Source organism: Achroia grisella, unplaced genomic scaffold (genome assembly GCF_030625045.1).
Source record: "Achroia grisella isolate CSIRO2021 unplaced genomic scaffold, CSIRO_AGI_Agris_v1 utg1387, whole genome shotgun sequence".
NCBI lineage: Eukaryota > Metazoa > Arthropoda > Insecta > Lepidoptera > Pyralidae > Achroia > Achroia grisella.
In genome coordinates, this window is record NW_026712628.1 from 537,827 (window position 1) to 558,724 (window position 20,898).

Below are 20,898 nucleotides of genomic sequence, written 5' to 3' on the forward strand. Positions count from 1 at the left end.
AGCGAGCCGAGGTATTCTTCTCGAATTCTTGCCCCTTGGAGAAATTTGACGAATTAAACGCACAGCGCGGCCGGAAAATGCTAACGTTTTATCTTAGTTTCTGAGATGGATTAATATTTTTTTATTGGCTCTGTATTAGAATGTTCTTAGACTTATTTAGGGGTGTGATATAAGAAAAGGTTGTGAAAAACTCGTCTGTTTGGGTTTGTTCACTATTCACAATAATACGCACGGCAACATTATCGCGATATCCAATGCCGTAAATAATAAAAAAAAGTAAAAAAATAAAAAGAGATTACGAGGGTGGGAGTCGTTTCGCGTTTGTCGTTGTCGAAAAAAGTGTTCTGATGATCGCTGTCGTAATTGTCGATATTTTATATAGATTTCTTAACTAAATTATTTTATATAGATTTCTTAACTAAATTATTTTATATAGATTTCTTAACTAAATATTCTTAACGAAATAATAAAGGAACGCAAGAGTTGATACTGGAAAGCTAAATAAAAAAAAATTTCATTTCATTTCACCTATTGTCGGTTTTGGCGGTAAACAGGTAACCCGTTCAAAAGGTAAGTTCGGACAAGCCCGGAGTTCTGGGAAGCCTTGCTGAAACCGAACCGGCAATCCTCGCAGTACAAGGTGAGTGCCTTCCAAATTATCAATCTTGCTCAAATCCAATTGTCGTAAATACAGTCCACTAAAGACAGCTGAATTCAAAATTTTACGTTAGCTGTTTTCATAACAGGGTTAATTTTTTTTTTCAAATTAATATAAATCACTAGCTATCCCGGCAAACGTTGTTTTGCCTCAAAATAAAAAAAAAAACCACCCTAACATTTAGGGGGATGAAAAATAGATGTTGGCCGATTCTCAGACCTACTCAATACGCTCACAAAATTTCAAGAGAATCGGTCAAGCCGTTTCGGAGGAGTATGGGAACGAAAACTGTGACACGAGAATTTTATATATAAGATTAACAACAATCTAAATATCCTTAGATACTCTTATGATATGTAATAATCTACCTACCTAATAATATACTGTCAGTTCGGATGTTTTCATAAGCACTGATAATAAACCCAGCTTTTATTATTTTCAATAAATATTAGAATTAATAATTGCAAGTATGTTTTATAATGTATTCATTTACAATTTAAGAGCTGTGCTCTTATCGGTGGAGCTCCTGCCACCTTCCACAATCTAGAAGATTCAATCCTTTTACGACCGATGGTTGTATTTTTGTATTCATGAGTATGATTGTTTGTATCGGTATGCGTGTTTTCTATGTATAATATATATGTATTTACAAAAAAAAAATATCTATGTATATATATCAGTTATCTAGTACCTATAACACAAGCTTTAGCTAGCTTAACTTGGGTCTAGATGGCGCTGTGTGAATTGTCCTGAGATTATTATTATTTTAGCTGTTGATACGACACGACCCCAATTTTTTCTAATTTTTTCTTTAACTTGCTTGATATAGCTGTGTCTCGGTCTTCACCTTCCTCTCTTTCCATCTATTTTTCCTTCAATAATGTTATTAAATAGTTCGTCGTGTCGTAACAAGTGCCCTAACATTTTCCCCCGCCTATTCTCAATAATATATACATAGTACAAAACAAAGTCGCTGTCGCTGTCTGTACGTACCTATGTATGCTTAAATTTTTAAAACTACGCAACGGATATTGAAGCGGTTTTTTTAATAGATAGAGTGATTCAAGAGGAAGGTTTATATATATAATACATGTACACCCGTGCGAAGCCGGAGTGAGTAGCTGGGAGTAAAAGTTTATAATATTAAAATATCTTTTGTGTAGTTATGAAAAACTTTAAATTTCTTTAAGGTTAGTTTTCATGGATGGATTATTGTTAATACAATTCTAACGGGCAACTTAATACCAATAACTAAAGGATCAGAGTGAGGACGCCACCGTCACGTAAACATTAGCTCTCCGCACTATTGGTTTTAAAAAAATTAAAAAGTGTGTAAATCCTGTCGAAAATTAATTAAATATATAAATATCATTGTGACTATTAGGATATATGTGTTATACAGAAGAAAAAGTGTCAAATAATAATAAAAAGTGATAAAGTGAATTGACTATGATATGGGATATATTACAATTACAAGACAGAATTTCAATATAATTATTATAATAAATTTTTAATAAATATATACATATATATATATTTTTTTTTTATTTAAATACGTAATAACGTATGTATTTAATATTACTCAGAACGATACAAACAATCATCCGCATGGATACAAAAATGTTAGAACCTTGCAAGGAGTCGAACCCGCAACCATCGGAAGTAAAGCGGTGTGCTAAACCGCTAGACCACCGAGGTCGTCATTTAATCGAACAGATAGACATTTATATATATATTAATGTTATCTATAATAATCGTAGTATCTTGTTAAATAGGAATAAAATAAATTCCCACTTACCGTTCTATTCCCTATATGCTTAGCTCTGCATCTGAGCACGGCGGCTTGTCCAACAACCGCCGATACGTTCCTGGGCGATACATCATCGAAGTAGGGTCGCTCGGGTCTCACCACTCCCTCACCACCGCCCCCTACTCCAGGAAGGACCCCTAAACCTGCAAACAATATCATAATCATAATTTATTATTATTATTATTATTATTATAATCTTTCTTTTCTTTTATAAATTTAAAAGAAGGTCACACGGGCCTTAGCCAAGTGTGGGAGAGGTTGTTCTGTGTAGAGATATTATTGAGGAAGTCAAGATATTTCCAGTTAAGCAACAGGTATTTAGTTTACTTTTTTAAGAGATATGTTTTACTACGGTTTACTATTATTATATATTATACTAGTTGTGCACGCGGTTTCGCGAAAATTTGTAGCCTATATGTTATTCTGATGTATAAGCTATATTACTGTAAAGTTTCATTAAAATCCGTTTAGTAGTTTTGCATAAAAGAGTAACAAACATCTATAGGTACTCACAAAATTTCGCGTTTATAATGTTATTAACAGTGCCCGCGGTTTTATCCGTGATAAATTTCAATAAAAAATATAGCCCAAGTGTTATTCTGATACATAAACTATATTACTGTAAAGTTTCATCAAAATCAGTATAGTAGTTTTTGCAGAAAAGACTAACAAACATTCATACTCACAAACTTTCGAATTTATAATATTAATTGATATGTGAAACAAAAACTTTGTAGTCCTTTAAACAAAAATAGCACGGACGTAAACGCTAAAGGAATGAAGAATCCTCATATTTTTTATAATTATGTATTAAATGTACATTAAATAAAAAATAATACACATCCATGTATTTGACACACACACACATATATACTTTTTTGTTTATTGCCTGTGCGACTGCTAGTTCCTGTAGAATAGAATAGAAAATCATTTATTCAAATAAATAGAACTCTTTATAATCATCTTATTATAAAGATTCTATTGTCTTTTAAATAATTTTATTATTACTTTACATTTTTAAGTTTAAGTATGTGGTAATAGAAGTATAGTCTTTGACAATAGAATCTTTATAATGTTCACACTTAATAATTTATATTAATTATGGCACGAATTTCTACCACTAAGCTACCACTAATAAAGTCAAAATATCTTTTTCATGAACTTTTGTTATAGACTCCTATGATATGTCAAATATCGTTAGTTCGGAATGATTTCGAGATGACAACTGACAAGTAACTCAGCTAACTCATTATATTAATAAACAATAAAGAATCATACAGTACTAATAAATATAACTATAAAAATAGAATAGGACGGTGTTGGTAATCTAGCGGTGTACTACATCCTTACTTCCGATGGTCGCGAGTTTATTCCTCGCATGATACTATAGTATCATATAATGTACTAACTGTCCCGGCAAACGTTGTTTTGCCATAAAATAAAAAAAAAATTAGGGGTGGACTACCCCTAACATTTAGGGGGATGAAAAATAGATCTTGTCCGATTCTCAGACCTACTCAATACGCTCACAAAATTTCATGAGAATCGGTCAAGCAGTTTTGGAGGAGTATGGGAACGAAGACTGTGACACGAGAATTTTATATCTAAGATTTATATTCAGGAATGTTTGTATTGGCGTGGCTGTTTATGTATGTATTTATAAAAAAAATATCCTAAGTATCAGTTATATTGAGGCCATAACACAAGCTCTGCTTAGTTTGAGACTAGATGGCGCTGCGTGAATTATCCTGAGTAACTATTTATGCCAGTTTTGATGTACCCTATAACAAATAACTGTATCACTTCACTAATCACACACTACACACAAGTTTCTTGCTTGTTCTTCTTGTGATGAGACAGCATTCCGAATGAGCGGTAGATTAAAAAAAAATTTTATGACTATTCAATGATAAGAAAGTGCTTCAATGTAAGTTTATTTGAATAAATGATTTTCTATTCTATTCTATTCTATTCTAGTGAGCAAATTGCCTTTACACCACTATCTGAAGGATCAACTAAAACACTGAGTGGCACCTACATCGAATATTTTCTGGTCTGACGCTTTCTTTTTCGTAGACCCTCATTCCTACTGTGAGGTAATTTTATGTAAGAAAAAGCAGTTCAAGTAAATCAGTATAATTTTTTATACAGTTAACTACGTACAAGAGTTTTTCTGTCCCTAACGTAGTAGTTAGCATCGTCGTAAAGTGCTAATGGTTAGTGCTTATAGAAAACGATTTAGGACTCTTGAGCTGAATTACTCTTTTCTGTTAGTTTTTTATTCCAATATATCTTATATTTAAATGAGAGCAGGCAAGTTTCTTGCTCGTTCTGATTGTGATTACACTGTAATTATTTATATAAAAAAAAACATCTATTAAAAAGAGCAACACACAAGTTTCTTGCTCATTCTTCTTGTGATGAATCTGCGTTCCGAGTAAGTGGTAGAATCAAAATATGACTATTCAAAAGTGCTTGTAATGAGTTTATTTGAATAAAGATTATTTCTATTTCTATTTCTATTAGTCTGCTTTCCGAATGAGGTAGAATAGAAATATATGACTGTTCAAAAATGATTATTAAGTTTATTTGAATAAAGACTATTTTTATTTTTAAAATATATTTAGACTTGGGTACGAAGACTAAAACTTATAATTTTTTTGTTTGTGAAATAATTAGAATATAATATAAATAAATATATAACCCTATTTAAGACAGCGCCATCTAGTCCCACGGTAAGCAGAGCTTGTGTTATGTTTTATTTTTGTAAATATATACATAATATATATAGAAAATACCTAGACCGATACAAACGATTATACTCATGAATACAAATGTTTGCACAATGCTAGGAATCGAACCTACAACCATTGGAAATAAAGTGTTATGCTAAACCGCTAGATCACCGTCAACATGTTTAATGTGAAGCTTACTATATTAATAAATACATTAGTACTAGTACTACTAGTACTAGAGTACTAAATAAATTCACATTAACAAGGAAGAGGCATGCTACAATCAAATTTAAATTCATTTTCAAAAATCATTTATTCATGTAGGAAATTTGACCGCTTAGAATCGTATTTTTTTATATTGTATTTTTTTCCTACTGTCCAGTTCAGTATACAGACTCAATTGAGAAGAGCTGACAAGAAACTCAATTGAAATTCTTTTTTATTTCAAAGTCAGTTACTTGCAATATTAATCAACATAGAAACCGTTACGCAGTCTTGTGTATAAATTTATGCAAAAAAAACCTTGTATATAACTGTGGTAAACATTTACATGTCATACGTCGTATAAAAGGCAGCGTATCATGATCACAGTGTGTTCGTCTGTTCGCGTCGTTAGTTTCCGGTGAGTCACGCCGAACCGGAAATAAGAAACGCCCGCCCCTTTCGGACTAAATACTGACGACCTACTGTCGGGCCACACAGTGCTAGGTTTAAATAAAAATATATAGTAAGTCATTTCTATCAACACATTTTTATCCTTATATATTTTTCTTCTATTTATCACACATACTTAGAATTCATCCATTTAACTGATTCTTCGTTTTAAATATATAAATTCATCACAAATGCTTTTTTTTTTTTCAAGTGGCTCCACTGAAAATCAGCGCTGTAGTGACACGCTGCGGCATAGACGATTATTAGTTTTCAAGTTTTCTTTTTTACTCTGTACTCTTTTTTATCCTGAATAAATGATTATTATTTTTTTTTTCTCAGTTTTTGCTGGTTTTCTCCACACTTACGGGCCGAAACCAAGTAAGTGCAGAGTGTGTGTATGTGTGTGTGCGCGTGTATGTATGTGTGAGTGTGTGTGTACTTACTGTGTGCCTGGTGTGACTGCTGTTATATCTTTTTCATCGATTTCGAGAAATTTTCGGATTATTATTATTATTATTATTTATTCGCATAAAGCCCTAGTGATATTATATTTTATTCTATATTTTATTTTATATTTTTTCTTTTATTTGTTTTACAGTTTTTTTATGTATACTGGCTTCGCACGGGTGTACTACACTTCGCACATGTATCATATATATAGATATTCCTCTTGAATCACTCTATCTATTAAAGAAACTGGCTTCAAAATCCGTTGCATAGTTGTCAAGATTTAAGCGTACATAGGGACAGAGAGCGACATCGACTTTGTTTTGTACTATATAACTAGATTTTGCCCGCGGCATCGCTCGCGTTAATTTATCCCCTTAGGGATAGAATTTCTCAAAATCCTTTCTTAGGGAATGCCTACGTTATAGTAGATTTATGCATGCAAAGTCTCAGCCCGATCGGTTTAAAATTGACAAAGATTCATACAAAATTTCATCCCCTATTTTATGTCCTTGGTAGAATTAATCAAAATCCTTTCTTAGCGGATGCCTACGTCATAATATCTACCTGCATGCTAAATTTCAGCCCGATCCGTCCAGCGGTTTGAGCTGTGTGTTGATAGATCTCTACGACAGTCACCTTTGACTATGTCAGTCACCTTTGAATTAAATCTATTTCTATTCTATTCTTATATGTAATTGAAATCGCCTGTTTCGCGGCCACAAGAAATAAGTTAGCGGTGCACCCCAGAAATGGAAATGACAACGGTGGCATGCCTTTGTGTACAGCTCGCCACCAAGGTTGCATCTTTTGTTTTCACATTCTTTTGCTCTCCGTGAGAGCTGTGTCAATTCCAGTGTTTCAGATACAGTTTTTGAATAGCGTATCTATTGTGCACTGATTTTGTCGCTGTATTTTATTTTTAACCGACTCCAACTGACGAGATTCTAAATAATATAATATAAATAAAAATTCTAAATAAATGCTTGTGGTCACATTCTCCCAAACGTCTAGTACATCTGTACTAAAAAGACATAATGTCATACTCGTGAACGGGTGATGCTTGTCGGGACTGATTTGTTCGGGTTACGAACACTGATTAGACTATTACCTTTTGACAAAATGGAATAGCATATGATGACCACTAGGGTCACTCTATTCTCCCAAATTTGAATTTAAAAATATATCTGTATTTTTGTAAATATGTACATACAAGCTCATTTGAAAATAATACGAGCTGAATTTCTTGTCAGTTCTTCTCATCTCGAAATCACTCCGAACTTACGGTATATTTGACATATCATAAGAGTCTGTAATAGACCTACATGAATATTAATTAAAATACATATATATATATATATATATATATATATATATATATATATATATATATATAGATATTCTGATTTTGATTTTAAAAGATGAAGTCTTTTTACAATTTTTAAACACAATTATTTTATATAGTGTAATAAAGAATAAATAAAATTCGACCTCATTGAGCTAAAGCTTTATTCAAGATAGATTTTGTGAAGTTTTTTACACACCGCCTTACTTCTGATAGTCGCGGGTTCGATTCCTCGCAAGTCACAAACATTTTGTATTCATGAGTATGATTGTTTAGAATTAGAATAGAATAGAATAGTTTGTATCGGTCTGTGCATTTTCTCTGTATAATATGTATGTAATTATTTAAAAAAATCTATGTATTTGTATCAGTTATCTGGTACCCATAACACAAGTTTTTGCTAACTTAACTTGGGTCTAGATGGCGCTGTGTGAATTGTTCTGAGATTGTTTATTTATTTATGTATACACTACAAATATTAATGATTACATACAAATGTTAGTTTGAATTTGTTTAATTTTGTTTTTTTTATTTGACAATAATTTATTTTTGATTTTATTGTTATTTTAGTGTTAAATCGTCGATTTTTTATCGCTTGCCGAGAGATACTGAGCAATATTCTATAACAGATCTTTACAAGTAACTAGTAGTGCTTCTATGAGCTCCGTTCTTCAGTTATGAAGAATAGACAAGAAAGTTAACTGGTTCATTTTATTTTTTTTCTATTCTATTTTAAACATGAAAATGGTAAAACAATTTATATAGACGTTACAGAGAAGCGATAACGTTCTACATCCATTGAAAATAATAGGTAGCCGGAACGCGAATGGGTTCTGAATAGTTAGTTACCTACGAATTAGGGTTGTCAACTACACAACATTTAAAATATATAAAAAAATTAAAAATCGTAGTACAGAAAGGATTATGATCTAGTTAGTGGTTTATATCCCCGATATAGATACAAAATTCAGACAGTTTATAATAATAATCCTGGACAACCAACAGAGCGCCATGCAGTCGCACAAACAAAGCTTGTGTTATACGTACCAGACAATTGATATAAATACTTAGAATTTTTTTGTAAATATATACATATTATACATAGAAAACTCCCAGACTGATACAAACAATCATATTCATGAATTCAAATGTTTTGCCGTGCGAGGAATCGAACCCGCGACCATCGGTATATTAAACCGCTAGACCACCGACGCTATCAAATCTGATTGTCAAAAAAGTAATAATTTTTATCGGATTGAAAAAAGAAACAATTATTAGTAATTAATTTTTCTCAGTACCTATTTTCATTTAATTGAAACCATATATTGATGAAGTAATTTTAATATATTTTTAATGAAATTGTAGAAAATGGGAACTATATTTTGGTATCAAAAAATTCGAATTTGTTATAGCAGGTGACAACCCTACATGGAACAGCTTCGGACAGTAGATACTCGTATACGTAGATAACTACCGTTCTTTCCGTACTATCATGAGAATCGACGCTTTCCAATAGTAGTTATAGCTCTGTAGTCGTTAAAACACTGTCGAAAATAAGTTCCGTATTCAAGTTAAAAATTTTGAGACAATATAGTTAGTTTTTGTATTGAGGGTTAGTGTATTCAAGTTAAAAAAATTAAGACCGATTAGTTTTTGTACGGTAAGGTTAGTGTAATAAATAATTTTTTTTAAGACAATTCAGTTTGTTATTGTACGGTACGGTTAGTGTATTCCAGTTAAAATTTTTAAGACAATATAGTTAGTTTTTGTATGGTAGGGTTAGTGATAAACACTAATACATGTAATTATGTAGAGGTATCTTTTCGTCCAAATTTCCGCAGTGTCTCAAGACGAAGGTTTACGACCAATGTGTGTTGCCAGTGATGACTTACGGCACAGAGACCTGGTCGCTAACTATGGGCCCCATCAACGAGCTCAGAGTCACTCAGAGGGCAATGGAGAGGGCTATGCTCGGAGTTACTCTGCGTGATCGAATCAGAAATGAGGAGATCCGCAGAAGAACCAGAGTGACCGACATAGCCCGAAGAATTGCGACTTTGAAGTGGCAATGGGCAGGGCACATAGCTCGTAGGACAGATGGCCGTTGGGGCAGTAAAGTTCTCGAGTGGCGACCACGGACCGGAAGACGCAGCGTGGGAAGGCCTCCAGCAGGTGGACCGACGATCTGGTCAAGATCGCTGGAAGGCATTGGATGCGAGCAGCGCAGGACCGATCGTCGTGGAGATCTTTGGGGGAAGCCTATGTCCAGCAGTGGACGTCTTCCGGGCTGCGATGATGTTGATGATGTAGAGGTACTTAAAGTACGTATTACGAAGTGAAGGTTCAAATAAGTAAAAAACTAATACAAAGTCCAAATTACTTACTAGTCAATAATTTTGACAGTTGACATATACATCCAAATACCGCTGGAATTGTAATCTTAAAAATATGGTATTTATGAAAAAAGACATTTATTCAAATAATACCTTTCGGTCTCTTATGCGCATTGTGGAATACAGGCCACTTATTTGGTTATAACTATTTTATATGCCTTATATTTCGAATACCAAAATTATCTTCTAAATTGTCACTACTATCTATTGTTCTTTTTCGGTTTCCCTTCCTGGCCCTAGTTAGTAGTGTTTCTTTATAATATTAATATATACAATATATATATATCCTACAACTCCCTGGTTTCCTTTATCGCCCACACGCATAATATCTTTTATGACCAGTGATCGGAGTAAGGACTGCTTGTGGCGACTGGTCTGTTCGGGTTATGAACAATGATTAGACTATTTGATTTTACAATAGCATATGCTGGTGGTCACTCTATTCTCCCAAATTCGAATTTAATTTAATTTAATTTAAATCTGTATTATTGTAAACATGTACAACATTTATTTGAAAAGAATACGAGCTGAGTTTCTTCTCAGTTCTTCTCATCTCGAAATCATTCCGAACTGACGGTAGATTTGACATATGTCTGTAATAGACCTACATTAATTAAGATATTTTGAATTTGAATTTATTATTATTTATTCTATTTCTGTGTCAATGAAAACCTAATTATATTACCTATATTTAGTTTTTTTTTATTGGGTTGTTTGTGCTATTTTCAGGTGTTTTCAGCATCTGTAGCACTACGTGGCTACAGATGCTACGTAGTGCTACAGATGCTGAAAACACCTGAATACGTAGATACAGTACCTACATAGATCTATTGTGCTCGTCCTTTTTCAGAGTTAGCTACCTAGATCCGTCAGGGACAAGAATCGAAGGATATTAGGAGCGATGGTTTTTATCTCCTCAGGATAGAGTGTAAACTTTCCAAAGGAGATATTTCATTTATCCACGAGTGGGCTACGACAACATAGAATGTGTAGTGGCGTTTCCTAATGGCCGCATAACTTAATATAAAACTATATTTAGTTATGCAGCCAGAAATGTGCAATCGCGTGATAGCAATTCTGTTTATCATACTGCCAACTATTGCAACTGACACGAATGTTGCCGCGGTCCGTGATAATTCTAGTTGCTGTTTTAAACACAAAATACGCTATTAACCAATTTAATAAGAGCCGCCTTAAATTTCCGCATGACGTTCTGTGATTAGCATAATGCAAATATTTGTTCATAATGCGAGAATACTTTTATATGAAACAGAGTATTATTAAGGGGAAATTAAAAGCAGATATTTATATATTATACTAGTTACTCGCCCCGGCTTTGCACGGGTGTACATGTATTATATATATAAACCTTCCTCTTGAATCACTCTATCTATTTAAAAAAAACCGCTTCAAAATCCGTTGCGTAGTTTTAAAGATTTAAGCAGATATAGGGACAGATAGCGTCATCGATTTTGTTTTATACAAACGTTGTTTTGCTATATAAATTAAAATAGCTATTAAAAATTTGGGTTTATGCTAGAAGAGCGAAAATTTTGTGTTGTATTTATTTTTCTATTCTAAATCATGAAAAATAAAAATAATATATTATGTCGAAAAAAAAAACATTTAGGAGTGGACAATCCTTATCACTTAGGGGTAAGAAAAATAGATACTATCTATTTGTAATATCAGACCCACTGAATATGCATATAAAATTTCATAAAAATCGGTCAAGCCGTTTCGGAGGAGTATGATAACTACCAGTGACACGAGAATTTTATATATAAGTGAAGCAAAAATCATATAATTGTAGGTATAGTCAGTAAAGTGATTCGCAAATTTTTAACCGACTTAGTGTAGGCCGGAGTCGAACTTCCGATATGTTTTTTTTATATACCACGTAGGTGGCAACTAAGCATACGGCCCAACCGATGGTAACCTGTTTATAAATCGACGTATTCCACTACTAATCCACTACATCGTTGATATACATAAATAAATAAATAATCCTGAACAATTAACACAGTGCCATCTAGTCTCATGGTAAGCAGAGCTTATATTATGGGTACTAGACAACTGATATAAATACTCAGATTTTTTTGTAAATACATATATAATATAGAAAACACACAGACCGATACAAACAATCGTACTCATGAATACAAATATTTGCACTGTGCGAGGAATCGAACCCACGACCATCGGAAGTAAAGCGGTCTGTTAAACCGCTACACTATTGACGCTGTCTTGTAAGTGATAATATAATTTAATGGAGGACCATGTCCGAACACGTTTCGACTTCAATTTTATGATTACGTACAAAATGCAGCAGTGTATCCATCGCTTTAAATAAACAACGAATTGAAAACTTAATGAAACGTGAACCGATTGTTTCAGAATGGTCAATAAACTAGTACTTTAATTTTATAACTCTACAGCATCACTGATCAATTAAGCTCTGCTGCAAATTCTTATTCAATTTATTCTCATTTTGTTATAATATTGTTCGAATTTTAATATAAAATATACTCGCAGTTTAGACACTGCATATATATAGAGATATTTATAAAGGATAAATAGAATAATCTTGAATTGAAAGATTTGTTATCAGACATAAGACATGTATTTTCTTTTTAAAAAAATAAAGATCCCTACAAGAATTACACATATGGGTAAACGAGTCAGGTCGTTTCCATAAAATACCAATGATTGAAACATACTTCCAGCTTTCGTGTTCCTGGAGAAGTACCCTGGATTCTATATATCAAGTCTATGATGTATAGATTTCTTTTGAGTAATCGTTACATCCTAAAATCATCATGTAGGATTTTAGCCGCTTATGAACGTCAAATTTTTTACATTATAATTTTATTTTTTTCCCTACCGTCCTGTTCAGTATATAGATCCAATTGAGAAGAACTGGCAAGAAACTCAGTTGAAGTACTTTTTTTTTAAAGTCAGTTTATTTGCAATGTATATTTATATAGGTGTCTATGTCTAACATTAAATGTAAATCCAGTGCATGAACAACTATTGCCATGCACGCTCGTCATTCAAGTAATCGTTTAGTGAGTAGGCTTTGCTCAGTAAATTCTAAATTTATTTAAGGGTAATTGCAGTATATCTTTTGGTATCTTATTGTAATTTTTAGACCTATACACATAAAAGACCTACAGACTTTTTCTAAACGATACTTGGGGACAGCAAGTTTGTAGTTTAATCTAGTATTAATATTATCATCCATCGGTGGGCATGTGTTCTTTGAGATGTTAATTCAAGCACCAGAGAGTTGCTCATACATGTACACCCGTGTATGTCGAGGTAGATGGTAAATATATAGAATATATTTAAAAAGTCAGTGTTAACTCCAAAACAGTTAACTTGCCACATTAAAATTCATAAAATGATATTATACCATGGTGTTCTGTAATGAAAGGTCGCCATAAATCATTTCGTACCGTATTGTGAGCGTTGAGTGTTTTCAGAATTTATTTAAATACATTATCATCTTTGAATACTGTTTTATGGCGTGTTAATGAGATATTAATGTTAGTATTTTAATTGCATTATTAATTTTTTATACAACGATGAACACATAAATAAATATTATGTGTTCGTTTTAAAAAAGACTCTATTTTGCATTACACATGAAATAAAATGAAACTGCAATTGAAATGGTATGAGAAAACGTTGTCGCCCAGTAAATTGATACCCGACATACATACAAGAGGTAGTGAGGTCAAATCTCAATCAAATCTCTCAATCAAACGAACAAAAAGTTGTGTATCAATTTATATTTACGATTAACTCTCTGGTGAAAGGAAGAACGATAACAAAATAAAAAGCCAGAAAGTCTCTTGCCATATTAGATTTAAAAGACACGCAGTGAAATATGAGCATATTTTTTTACTGGGATCTACATAGATCTATTGTGCTCGCCCTTTTTCAGAGTTCGCTACCTAGACCCGTCACCGTCACCGGGACAAGAATTGAAGGATATTCTTTAGAGCGATGGTTTTTATCTCCTCGGGAAAGAGTGTAAACTTTCCAAAGGAGATATTACGTTTATGCATGAGTGGGCTACAACCATATAAGATGTGTAGTGGCGTTCTTCAGTTTGGCAGAATCTGCAGATTTTTGTTGTGCACAAGCCTAAGTTTGTGATATGTTTATTCAATTTGCTGTGTAGTATTACTATATATTCAAACGCATACAACGCAACATGTAGCATCCATTAGCACTCTAAACGCCATCTGTAATCCATCCTATAAAAACTAAGTCCTAACACACGGCTCGCAATACTGATGAACACATAAAAATAACGTTTCGACGCCAAGCGGTTTCGCCACAACGTGACACGAATACCTTGATTCCAGAAATGTATCCTTTCATTGAAATCTCGACTTTATATATCGTAATAGAGGATTTGTTATGTATTTTCGTTATAGCATGGCTATTATGGCGTATTGAAAATATGAATGTATTCGAACCGCAGGACGGCTGTGTTGAGTTTGTTTTGATTTTATTGCGTTCGTTTTCTTTTTTAAGGTCTCTAAGATAACCGGTGTTAAGTGATCGTAAAACGAATGAATACCTACGACTATTTGAAGGGCAGAGGTCCATGAAATTACAAACAGTATAGTGAGGCATTGAATTCGTAATTTATTGGATTGTAGAAATTTTCTTTATGTGCTTTATAAGTCTGTTAAACGTTTGTAATTGTATATTTTAGAATGGTATCATCATCATCGCGGCCTGGTAGACGTCCACTGCTGGACATAGGCCTCCCCCAAAAATCTCCACGATGATCGGCCCTGCGCTCGCATCCAATGCCTTCCAGCGATCTTGACCAGATCTTCGGTCCACCTTGCTGGAGGCCTTCCCACGCCGCGTCTTCCAGTCCATGGTCGCCACTCGAGGACTTTATTGCCCTGTCCATTGCCACTTCAGTTTCGCAATATTTAGAATGGTACAAGTGATAAAAAAAGGAAAGGTAGGCAACAGAAAAAGAGGTGGGGGGATGGTAAAAGGGCAGTGGCTGGACCAATATGGATAAAGAAAGCGGTTAGATCAACATGGAGAAGAAATCATTGGACAGAGAGACATGGACTATATCAAAGGACGCATATGTCTTAGGACAAGCTGATAACCAAGTCAGTGAAATAGAAAAGAAATAAGAGCAAAATAAAGTTCATACCAGAATTAAGGCTATAAATAAATATTATGTGTTAATTTTAAAAATATTCTACTTTTATATGAAATAAAAACAAACTGCAGTTAAAATAGAATGAGAAAACGTTATCGCCCAGTGAATTAATCCCTTCCACACAAGAGGTCTTGAGGTCAAATCTACAAACGAAAAAAAATGTGCCTCAATTTATATTTATGATTAACTCTCCGGTGAAAGAAACAATGATAACAAAATAATAAGTCATATTGAGGGAGGTAGGCTTGTCTCTTGTCATATTAGATTCAAAAGATACGCAACGAAATATGTGAAGTGAGCATATTTTTTTTTATACTGCGTAGGTGGCTAACAACCATACGACCCATCTGATGGGGTGAATGAAATTGTTAGTAATGTGGACCGATGACTTCATTGCTAGCAATGTACTACATCAGGTTGACCTCCACGTGGTTCCCCCTGGAAACCATCGTAATAAATTTCTAGTGAATTTGTTACGATGGGCTAACTGACCTGACCTCATGCTCATCTTATCATCCCCCACTGATGCCCCTCCAGCGTAAACCGTTAGCGCCGGCGGCGGCTCCATTCCATTATCATCCATAAAAAAAGACCCATCTAATGGTAACTGTTTACCATAACCTATTTTGCATTCACCAGATCATCGACAGTTAACAATGCCTCTATCTACCCCATCTGGTATAACAATCGTGAAGGTATGTAATATAAAATGAAGTTAAATACACTATACTTTAAATAAATTGCAACGTTAAAACTTAACTACATAACAGTTCAAATAAACAAGATAACTTTTAGTGGTCAATTTAAAGATCTTATGGAATTCTAAAAAAGAAATTATCCGCCAACCGAAACGGGCAGAATATTTTCAGAGAGTGGCAAAATAAAAGCAACGGATATGAAAATCGTACGTAGCTCCACTGAAAAGTCCCTGGATGGCGCATATTACTACATTCATTTGAACGCTCGCGTCGAGAGCTGAAAGGAAAAAGGCAATTCTGTTACACGCTGACTTTGCCTCCGGCTCGAGCATAAGATGCGAAATACACGGATACGTATCACGCGCTGGCCCGCAACGGTATAAATTTTAAAGTAAAATAGCTTATTATAAAATTAAAGACTTTGTAAATGATAATAAGGTATTAGTAGAAAAAACTTAAAATTCACAACGCTGATAATAATATCTGGTTGCACTAAGAATGAGGGCGTAGCGGTTTGTATGTTGATTATCGCATGCCTCTTACTTGTTATTATACATTTTTCATTTAATTACTTTTAAAATATCACATTTATTCAAAAGAGCAACACAAAAGTTATTCTTGTGATGATGAGTCTGTGTGGTAGAATAAAAAAGTACTTGTATTGAGTTTTTTACTATATTTTTTATTGTCTATTCAAAACTTTTGTATTGAAAGAAGAAAAGAAAAGAAAGAAAAACATTTATTGTCAACCATTATTACATATACACATTTGACAATTGTACACTTTACACATATATAGACATACATACACATATGCACACACACACTCATAAACATATATACATACATACACACTTAGAACAATTACAATAATTCATCTTATATCTTGTATTGGGTTTATTGGAATAAAGATTCTATTTTTAATTTACGTTTATTACACTCTCAATTGTGGTACATCAAAAGTTGTGGAGTATATTCGGTCGACAGAGAATATAAATGATTGCAATACAAGCCAATGAGATACTGGGACGGAGATAATCGTCGTCGATTTAGAACTACAAAGATAGTGATTAACATATATTTAAATATATTTTATGTCAAATGAAATTGTTGCTTAACAGAATATAATTTAAACTTATAATAGCAAGTCATAACAAAAAATATAGATGAATTGATACCTCTTTGTCAAAATTCCAAAGTAAATGCTTTTTCAGTAATTGCTTGGATTTAATATACATAATTATTTATATGCATATATAACTATTTACATTAGATTAATCTTTAATAGATATATTGATTTCTGAATTTCATATTCAAGACAATTTGAATATAGAATTATTACAAATATTATCTTATATATAAAATTCTCGTGTCACAGTTTTCGTTCCCATACTCCTCCGAAACGGCTTCACCGATTCTCATGAAATTTTGTTAGCACATTGAGTAGGTCTGAGAATCCGCCAACATCTATTTTTCATCCACCTAAATGTTAGGGGTAGTCCACCCCTAAATTTTTATTATTTATTTTTTTATGATACAACATACAAAAATACATACAATCCTAAATTTTCATCCTTTATCATCAACCCCTATTATTTTATAGCATTATTAATTTATATGGCAAAACAACGTGTGCCGGGACAGGTAGTCATTATATATAAATTATAAATAATCAAAATATTATCATATTATTACAAGTTTTAGCATTGAATCCTTCATTGTAATACCGAAACGGCCACTGTCAATGGCGTAAAATAATTCTGTGTGTACACTACGAAATGGTTTCTCTGAAAGTAAGAATTTTAGATTTTCGTATACCTTTGCTAATAATTCGAATTTACTACTACAAGTAGGTGTACAATAAGAGAATCCATTAAAGGTATTAATTTAGTTATAAATAAGTACCTCGTATAATTTATGTACAAAAAGTAATGATATCCCATCAAAAACATAAATGTGAAATGATAGCCGAGTTTAATATTATGATATATACCTTGATTGTTGACTTCTACGACAAAAGAGGTGAGATCTAAATTGGTGCCAAGTTCAATGGTCTGTCCTGAAATGTATTTATAACAATATAAAATATAATTTCTTCTTATAACTTAGGATAATATACTGTAGCCTAAGGTCTAACTTGGCTAGTTTTCATATACGAAATATACTGTAGAATTCGCAAGTTCTAAACATGTTACTTGTCGGTTCCTATTTTAATATTAGTAGTAACTAGCAATCGAAAGTAATAATTGGTATATGAGAACTGGCCAAGTTAGAACTTAGGCTACAGTATATTATCCTAAGATATAAGAAGAAATGATATTTTATATCGTTATAAATACATTTCAGGACAGACCATTGAACTTGGCACCCATTTAGATCTCATATCTTTTGCCGTAGAAGTCAACAATCAAGGCATATATCATAATATTAAACTCGGCTATCATTTCACATTTATGTTTTTGATGGGATTCGAATTTACTACTACAAGTAGGTATACAATAAGAGAATCCATTAAACTTAAAAAAAATTATTGATTCAATAAAACATAGTACAAAAGATGCAGTTCATATTAGAGGCACTATAGTAGATAGATATACGTATATCTATCGAGTAAAGTAAATATAGATAAAAAGTAAATTCTACAAGCTACAATTTTATGATGAAATCTATACGTATAAAAATTGGAGTGTCGGTTTGTAATATTGAAACAACCGTTTTTTACTACATGCATATGAATATATATACGGTACAAAATAATATTTTTTATCATTTTTGTCAGTCTGTCTGTCGGTATGTTTGTTCTCTGCAATAGCTAGACCGATTATGACGGGATTTTTTTTGGTAGATAGCTGATGTAATAAGGACTAACTCAAGCTTAACTAAATATTTTCTAATTATTTGGTCAGTCACTATTTTACGCGGACGAAGTAAAATATCATTGTATTTAATTACTCGAACAGTGACTGTCAGAAAAAAGCACTTTCTCTGTTAAAAACCTCGCGTGTAATTCAATCGTAGTTGACAGTAAACTGTTACGTGAAATGATTTTAAAAATAACAACGTAATTCTATATAATTGTTTCTCAGTACAATTCAGGAATATAGTTACATACTTGTGCACGGAATGTATGACGCATCTTTTTACACTTCTGTTAAGTTTTTTTTACATATATTTAAAAGACTGTCATTCTATTCTTCTGTTATTGTCATGTTTTATATATATAATATATATAAAAAAACATAAAAAAAGTGTATTTAAACATATATACGGGTTCATTGGGCTCCTTGGATAAATGTAAACTAACAAGCATTATTTAAAATAGCAACACACAAGTTTCTTGCTCGTTCTTCTTGTGATGAGACAGCTTTACGAATGAGCGGTAGATTAAAAAAAATGTGATGACTATTTAAAAGTGCTTAAATTAAGTTTATTTGAATAAATGATTTTCTATTCTATTCTATTCTATATTTAAATATATATTTTATTCAATCCAACGACTAGGTTAAAAAAATTATATTATACAGTCTGTAAGAGAACTGTATAATCTATTTTTTATGAAGAGAAAGTATACTGTTGGCATTTCAAAAATGACAATTATAGAATAACCTAAAAATAATTTTTAAAATGTATATGAAAAATGTATATATAGTAATATAGTAATCTCAGGACAATTCACACAGCGCCATCTACAGCCAAGTTAAGTTAGCTAAAGCTTGTGTTATGGGTACTAGATAACTGACACATATATATAGATTTTATTTTTATAAATACATACATATTATACATAGAAAACACCATACCGATATAAAAAATCATACTTATGAATACAAATATTTGTGCCGTGCAAGGAATCGAACCCGCGACCATAAGTCATAAAGCGGTGTGCTAGATTGCTAGACCACGACGAGCGTGATGTGAACAATTGATCTTTCTTATATATTTACTTTCAAATAAGTTACATTAATGAAGTTAAACACATCATGTCAATAGTTCTAGAATATTCTCGAAGAATTACCTTACCTATTATATAATCAGATAATTTATATTAAACATATAACGGAGCAAATAGATCTATTTTCTTGTTCTCTGAATGAGTTCACGAAGATCGATTTATTCATTATAAGTTATAATTAATTAAAAAAAAATCTTTGTTGCACTATTGTATTAGGCTAAGACATGTTAAAATAGATGTAAGTGTGTGTGGAAATAAAATAATAAATAAAATAAAATAAATTAAGATGATCAAAGAGAAATGTACTTACCCCTCACGGTGCTGCGTTCGTAGCTAGTGCGAGAAAATATTTAAGACTATAAAACTATGAAATATATCCTCATTTATTGTGAAACTTCGTGACAAAATATCGTTCGACAATACTGTAATGAATGATTTCAAAATATCACTTGTTTGTTTGGTTTTCTTTGACTTTAGTTATGTTTCATATAATTTAAAGGAATTGGTAAAGTTTGAAAGAACTGCTAAAATCAATATTATATCTATAAAGGACTTATGAGTATTTACCCACTTACTCTTGACGACCTCGGTGGTCTAGCGGTTTAGCACACCGCTTTACTTCCGATGGTTGCGGGTTCGATTCCTCGCACGGTGCAAACATTTGTATTTATGAGTACGGTTGTTTGTATCGGTCTGGGTGTTTTCTATGTATATTATGTATGTATTTACAATAATCAGTTATCTAGTACCCATAACACAAGTTCTGCTACCCGTGGGACTATATATTTATTAATTACTATATAATTATCCAAGGTTATTTATTTAAGATTATTTATGTTCGTTAACTAATTTTGAAGAGAGTGTCGTAGCACAGATGTTTCCATAGAGACTTAGACCGTAATGGTCAGGGGATCAAACCAAACCAAAACCTAACCACAATAAATTGGGGGAAAAGGTGATTGTTAGTAATATGGATTGATGATGTTATTGCTAGCAATGT

General features: G+C 32.5%; 1 protein-coding gene across 1 annotated transcript in view; it reads right to left on the reverse strand.

Annotated features, from left to right (window-relative positions):
* Positions 1–20,898, reverse strand: part of LOC131855414 (hemicentin-1-like) — a 241,951-nt gene that overhangs the window by 32,414 nt on the left and 188,639 nt on the right. The window contains exon 2 of the mRNA XM_059206687.1: positions 2,457–2,611. Within this exon, the coding sequence (XP_059062670.1) occupies positions 2,457–2,611 (155 nt within the window). The remainder of the gene's footprint in view (positions 1–2,456; positions 2,612–20,898) is intronic.